This window comes from Pteropus alecto, unplaced genomic scaffold (assembly GCF_000325575.1).
Source record: "Pteropus alecto unplaced genomic scaffold, ASM32557v1 scaffold87, whole genome shotgun sequence".
Taxonomy (NCBI): domain Eukaryota; kingdom Metazoa; phylum Chordata; class Mammalia; order Chiroptera; family Pteropodidae; genus Pteropus; species Pteropus alecto.
The window spans coordinates 18,790,547-18,794,858 of NW_006443225.1; the positions used below are offsets into that span (position 1 = coordinate 18,790,547).

Consider the following 4,312-nt stretch of genomic DNA (forward strand, 5'->3'; position numbering starts at 1 on the left):
TGCTGACGTTCTGAAGACCCGCCCCCACCTTGGTCCCCCCCGACTGCTTGTTGGGTGCACGGTCCGTTTGGGGGAGAGGAGAGGCTGGCCCCACATCACGAGACTCCTTCTGGAAGGCATGGTTTGCGCTGACGTCTTCACGTGCTTTCTAATTGGCCTGATAGACTCTGCTTTTCCTTTTGCAGCCATGAAATTTCCTTGTGTGCGTAGTTCAAGAATATAACTAGTGTAAAGAAATAATAAATAGTAAAATCTATGAGCTAGTAAAACAGGCGCTAAAAAGGGCAGAGTACTAGTCTATTTCATCTTACATATATTTTCTCACGAAAAACCTATATAAGACGGAAAACTGCGAGTCGAAGCAGCACACACGCAGAACACTGCGCCCACATCACGGGACGCAGGCCAACAGCCCGTCCTCGCCAGAGCACAGAAGAAACGAGCGTGCCAAACACACACGTCAGACACGCAAAGGGAGGGATCTTGCACGCCATGGGGCTGCTTCTTTGAATCAAATAAATAAGTTAAAAAAAAAAAAAACAAACAGTCGAAATCATTCCCATATCCCTTTGAACCAGTGCTGAATTCTTCTTCTTTTAATTTCCCCATCACCCATGGTATACAAGAAACCCTCCCTTAAAAAACAGGAATAGTGTTAGAGGGAAAAAATATTCCAAACGCAAGGACATTACATAAGGGACAAACGCGGCCACCCGCGGTGGCGTCATACTCGAGGGAGGCACACTTGTCTCAGACAAGTGCAATTCTGCGGTGACGGCTCAAACGCTCCTTACCTAAAGGAGTGTGACAGCCCGTGCAGTCTGCGAGAAGCCAGGGTCAGCATTAAAACAGAAGGGACGTGCTGGTGAATCTAAGGATGAAATCGCCTACTTCTTAACGGTTGTGCAAGGTTTTAACCGGACTCTGAAGTGCTACACGATCGAGTCAGCTTGGACGGAAAGAGAGCACCTGAGAGGTGGGTATATCATCGTCGACAGGGCTCGAGAAGGCTACGCTTAGGACATCACGCTTAGAACGATGACGGCCCGTCCAGTCTAACCCACTGGTCGCCAAACTTGTTCGGCCCCCAAAATTCTGGTTGTAAAATCTACTTTCCCCACAGACGAAAAACATGAAGTCATGCAATCTGAGGGTTTTGTGTTTTAAGCACAAATCTTTCATGCCAAAAGAAACACAGCAAATTCACACGACGTCTGTCACTTTCGGCACGGTCCCAATCCACAGGTGGGGTGGGGGGGCACACGAAGGCACAGTGAAGCGGTTTCACCAAAATGGCCGGGAGAAATTCTACAGACTCATCCAAACGATAAACGCAAAATAAAAGGCAACAGCTCAAAATCAAGATCTGGGCCTAAGCAGGAAGGTAGACATGTTTGCAAATTAGCGACAATCAGTGCCCAAGTGAGCGGCATGGAGTCACGATGCGGTGTGAAACACACCGCCCAGAGGGGAAGGCAGGTCTCAGGCCCGGCGTGCCCTTCAGCACCCCTGAACTGGTCCCCAGTGAGACACAAGGCTCGGCCCACGACCACGAACTTGCAATCACGACAGACATACTTACCCTGGATGACCAGGAATGACTCCAAGGACAAAAGTTCACAACCAGAATTTTTCAACAATCTTAAACGTATTCATAAAACGATCTTTTTTGAATACTACGCCTAAAAGTTAGGTGGCTATGTCTGGAAGAACTGTGGCAACACTTCAGTCCCGGTTTGAAGGAACAGAATCCAGCATCACCCAGAACCAGAGTCAGGAGGCAAAGGCAGCCACAGCACATGGTAATTTGCCCCGGCTACTTCACTGAAAAGGAAAAGTGAGGACATACTTTACGTCTTCCAGCTTTTTGGTGATGACTGATCCCACGGACGCGAAAGCAGCTGAAGCCTTCTGTCCAGCCTGAGACAAGGTTTCAGACGTCTTCTTGTATCTATATTAAATTATGAAAACAGAGCGAAGAAAAGTAAGCTAGCCATTTTTTTTTTTTCTAGAACATTCTAAAACACTTTGCAACCATCAGCTCAGCATCACATCATCTTATCCTTAACCATCACTTCGGGCACAATCTTCTGTGGTGCTGGGTCAGCTGGAAAGAGACAGGCTGAGAAGGCAGGGCCAAATAAATCAAGGGAAGGGCTGAAAACAGACAGGGAGCAAAGAAAAATGAACCAGAGGCTGAAAGAAATGATACCCTGTCTTGCTGCCTGTTCCACCTGAGCCGAGCTACACAAAAATGAAATCAAATTCCTCACATGCCTCCTACAAGCTTATCTCCTAAAAAGGGGCCGGAGCAAGACTTCATTATCCAAATGAATTTATGAGCATAAAGAGTTTCCTTTTCAATCTTGCATGCCGGCACAATTACCAAAAAAAGACTTGTGGGCTCTCCGCAGAGGATGTGAAAGGTACGATACTTAAACTGAGTGTGAGGTCTGCTGTGACACAAAGCCATGATTTACCACCTCGCTCTTCTCATCTCCCCAGGGATGAGCGAACGGAAAAACAAAAACAACATGATAGGTTAAGAGCCTCACGTTCCATAAAGGAGTGCTCGGGCATGTTTACTCACCCTTTCAAGTTCGATATTAAAAACAGATACGGTTCATGGTGGTCCGGCCCAAGAACAGTTTCCCACATGTGTCCCCACTGCCTACTCATGTGGACCAAAGGGGAGGGCACCGTAGCCCTGTCACTCAAGGGCGCAGTCAGCCCCACCGCTGCTGGCCACCAGCTCGGCGGATGGGACTGAATGCACGACAGAGAACAGAGTTTGGAATCTGTTACCGGAAGCGTGCGGGAAACAAAAACGTATCACTTTTGACAATGCCACGTCAAAAGCTGTGTGACCAAAACGACAAGAAGATTAAGGGGTGAGCCTCTGCCACCGGCACGCACCAGAGATGGCAACCGAGCATCCTACGCTACGGACAGAGCCTGCTTCCACCTGCCGGGAGGTCTGGGACCCCGAAACTTATCCAGCCCTGTCCCTCCTCCAGGCTATGTCACACGCGCTCTGTCGGGTGACACGTGTACATATCTGGCCAGGCGATACGTAACATTTCGGGAACTTAAATTTTGTTTCTTCGACTCCTGGGAGGCTGCTTTTCGTTCCATTGCCCAGCACTGTCTAGAAGACAGAGAGGGGCAGATCCACTTGAGAACTGGGGCGGGGAGTCCCCCGTGTGCTACAAAGAAAAGTCGCAGAAGTGTCCTCATCCTCCTTCGATCCCATTCCCCGCCCCAGACAGGAAGAGCCCGAGCACCCTTCACACTCTGGAGGGACGTATGACCGAGGGCACGTACGCAGGCGTCGCGGTCACGTCCTGCCAGCCTCTGGCAATGTTCTGCTTCAGTTCCTGCAGCGAATTGATGCCGAGTTTGCGCTTGATCTCCGCTAGATGCTTCTCTTTAGCTGCCAACACCTGAGAGAGAGTCTGGATCTCTTCTTCTACCTGTGAGGGAGAGGATGGGTAAGAACACAGCAAGGTTGCCCGGTATTAGATTATGAGTGCCAAACTGCGCTCAACGTTCTAGTCATTTAAAAACAGTTATATTCCTTTACCTGTCTCTTTAAAACTAACATACATATGTTGTTAAGAAAACTGGTCACGTGCTGACGTCTCCCGCAAGCTCCTCTTTTCTCTGCTGTGTGTTTCCGTCTTGAGTGGTCCTCAGCCTTCTCTCCCGGCCCTACACATCCTTACACAGCTGTCTCATGGGGACGTACAGCTGGAAACTACACAGATAACACTCGAATTATTCTAACATGTCCTCTCCTGATCGCTGGTTCTCATTCCCAGCTGGACGTTTATTCCTGAAAGCTCGCAAAAAAACTCATATTTGTGTACCACATCAAACGAATCTCCATCCCCCATCAAACGTGCACAAAATCCGACCTTGCTGCATGCGTCCCATGAGTTTACACTGGAAATGTCAGTCCCAGTGCCTGCCCAGGACACGGCCGTCAGTAAATCAGACTGTCTCCCCCAGGGGCCGTGCAGAAGTCCCAAGTGGACCCCGATGCCGATGGGTCGGGGTGCCCGGAAGTGGGCCCCACCCACATCGAGTGGCCACGAGGGATGTGCCTGGTGTGGAAAGAGTCTCTTGACGGATCAGAGTCTTTTCCACTTGACGATCCAGCTTGAGAAAGCGTAATAGCGTTGGGAGGGGACGCTGGAAAGAGCTGGACAGAGAAGCCCTGAGGTGACAGCGTGCGATGCTGTGTGAGGCTGTAAATCACGCGAGGAGGCCGGGACGCAAGGCGGAAGCTCTGGAGAAAGGCGAATGCGTA

The 4,312-nt window shown here is 49.8% G+C and overlaps 1 protein-coding gene across 11 annotated transcripts in view; it reads right to left on the reverse strand.

Annotated features, from left to right (window-relative positions):
- TPD52 (tumor protein D52) overlaps window positions 1–4,312 on the reverse strand; it is a 40,024-nt gene that overhangs the window by 9,897 nt on the left and 25,815 nt on the right. For all 11 annotated transcript variants that reach the window (XM_025041150.1, XM_025041152.1, XM_025041151.1 and 8 more), the window contains 2 exons: window positions 3,325–3,473; window positions 1,850–1,951 (listed from right to left, as the gene is read on the reverse strand). In XM_025041150.1, the coding sequence (XP_024896918.1) occupies window positions 1,850–1,951; window positions 3,325–3,473 (251 nt within the window). The remainder of the gene's footprint in view (window positions 1–1,849; window positions 1,952–3,324; window positions 3,474–4,312) is intronic.